At 38.6% G+C, this 2,495-nt stretch overlaps 1 protein-coding gene across 3 annotated transcripts in view; it reads right to left on the reverse strand.

Moving 5' to 3' along the window:
- Positions 1-451: 451 nt before the first annotated feature.
- The window catches only part of LOC111494369 (squamosa promoter-binding-like protein 8), a 2,960-nt gene continuing 916 nt past the window's right edge, over positions 452-2,495 (reverse strand). For 2 of the 3 annotated variants that reach the window (XM_023144298.1, XM_023144299.1), the window contains exons 2-3: positions 1,631-2,272; positions 452-844 (exon numbers count right to left, since the gene is read on the reverse strand). In XM_023144298.1, the coding sequence (XP_023000066.1) occupies positions 604-844; positions 1,631-2,244 (855 nt within the window). In that variant the 5' untranslated portion in view covers positions 2,245-2,272 and the 3' untranslated portion in view covers positions 452-603. Of the gene's footprint in view, positions 845-1,630; positions 2,273-2,407; positions 2,490-2,495 lie in introns of those variants that run through there. The other variant, XM_023144297.1, reaches the window with a different exon arrangement.

Consider the following 2,495-nt stretch of genomic DNA (forward strand, 5'->3'; position numbering starts at 1 on the left):
GTGTATGAATCTAAGCATTACATATTTGATAATTAACCCATAATCATATGATATACAACATGCATGAGATCTTGCATTAAAAATTATGGTTCATACTTATGTCATATCAACATAACAATTATAAACAAACGTAAATCATATAGTTAATTCATATATCATGGCGTAAATAAGGCCACATGATACGTGTTATTCATGCGTCAAACAATTTCATCGAACCCAAGCTTTTGACGTTCAAACAATAAGTTTACTTACAATTTCAGATCTAATTTGATGTTCCTAAGCTAAATCTAATAAGTTAGGTTCACTTATGAATTTTATTCATTCACAAGATAGAATTTAGCGTCCAAACTAACTTAACTATCCTAAAATAAGTTCTAAAGATGGTTTAATATTATAATTGTCGGAATGAAAATGAATATTATACAACTTTTTTGTAATAAAAATTCCATAGTTGCAGACCCAAATGAGAGAGCATCACTACTACTACTACTAAAAGAAATTCATAATATTACACAAAATGTATTTTTATTAAAACTAAAATAAAGAAGGTTAAGATAAAAGCTACCTACACAATACACATATTAATATCATTAAATTTGCTGTCTAATATGGGCGTTGGTTAAGGCACTCCAACGACATCTTCGCCGGAGACACTGCCACGGTCACCGACCACGCTGACTGTTCGGTTGAAGAAGTAGTAGTAGTAGTAGTAGTTTGAAGGCGCTGCGTCTTGGGGCTTCCTTGGTTGGAAATTTGTTGTGTCTTCCGCCGTCGACGGTTGTGATCCGCCAATCTCTTCCGACAACTCCGTTTTCCGTTATCAAACTCGGTCAGCACATGAAACCTGTAATAAACCCTCCACCATCCATTTTTCAATATTATCATACACATATATAACATAGTTTTTCAAGTATATTATTATTACAATAATGGAGGTGGGGTCCGCTTCTAACCTTTAACTTTGACCTATGGTTGGTTTGGTTCTTCATTCCAAACACAGATATTTTATTAAACCCTAAAATAAAGAAGGAGTACGAAAATACCCTCCGGATTTCTTTTTTTCTTTGTACGGAAGGCCAATCATTATTTTGGTATGCTGAGGGTATTTTGGGTATTTTGGGCAGATGTGCAGCTATCTGTGGAAAGTGGCTCTAGGTCTTTTGTGAAGGGGGGCAAGTCTAGAGCCACCGTCAAACCTGAAAACTACAGGATCTTTTTCCTACGGACGGAATTACCCTCGGGATTTACTCCACAATACGGCCAACCAATGATTGACCTCTAACAAGGGCATTCATGTCATTTTATACACTTGACTCACTCAGTTGGGTGAAATATTTAAGTAGCTGGAAGCCTAGGTACTATAATGAAAGGTTAATTCAACTAATTTTAAAGTCGGAGTAGCTACTCTATGTACTATTTCATCTCGGTTTATTATTATTTTTTCCTTTCATAAATCTTAATGCTTAAATTCGAACATATTTCGATAACATAATTTTTAATCTATCTAAACGATCCTAGTGTTAAATGTTTGCGGAGCTGTATCAGTAACATTAAACAATAGATGGGAGCGATTTGGAAATGACAAATTAGGAGGGTAGTTTAGGAATTTTAGAAGGAAGGAGGAATGAACCTGCTGCATTGCTGACAGAACCTCTGAGTCAACCCGGCGGTGATGACGGTGGAAGCTTTAGAATGAAACTCACAAACTTTATGCCGTCGGTGGTATTGTTTTGCTTGGCTCAGATCCGCATTACATCCCTCCGCTTGGCACCGAGCCGACCAGTTCCCCGAACCCGGTTCGCCACCAGTTCTCGCCCTCCGGTACAACTGATTCACAAACTCCTCCTCCTCGGACGAGAAGTAGGTTCTCCCTCCCAAATTTAGCCCTATCCTCGCCGCGAAATCTACAGGAACCGCCGCTATACTCCGACAAACCTCCTCACTCTTGGGCACCACCACATACTCCCCCCCTACGACACCTCCGCCATGGACGGCGTCGACCATAGTATCATAATGATGAGAAGGACCCATTATGAAGCTGTGTGGGTGGTCGTCGAACCCGGCGAAGTGGGTACTGAACGGCGGCGGAGTCAGAGTCGGCAAGAAAGTGTTGTGGTGGTGATGGTCGATGAAAGTGGGTAAGTGGTGAGAGTGAGGCGCTTCCGGGTTAAAAGCGGGTTCGGATTCGTCGCCGGGGAGAAGAATCGGCGGCGGGTTCGTTGATCCCCATTCATATTCCAACATTTTCTTTTAAAATTTCGAGGCAAAGTACCTGCAATGTCGGAGAAAATTAAAAAAATAAAAAAATAAAATAAAAAAAAACGCATAATTTTCAAATGAAAAATCACTTCCCTTAACACTTTAATAACAATAACAATTAAAATAAACAAATTCCTCACACTCTCACCAATGGCTGAAGCAGAGGGGAAGAACAAAAATTCAGATCCCAAAAAAAAAAAAAAAAAAAAAAAAAAAAAAAAAAAAAAAAAAAAAAA

The sequence above is a fragment of the Cucurbita maxima genome, unplaced genomic scaffold (genome assembly GCF_002738345.1).
Source record: "Cucurbita maxima cultivar Rimu unplaced genomic scaffold, Cmax_1.0 Cma_Scf00020, whole genome shotgun sequence".
In the NCBI taxonomy this organism is placed as follows: domain Eukaryota; kingdom Viridiplantae; phylum Streptophyta; class Magnoliopsida; order Cucurbitales; family Cucurbitaceae; genus Cucurbita; species Cucurbita maxima.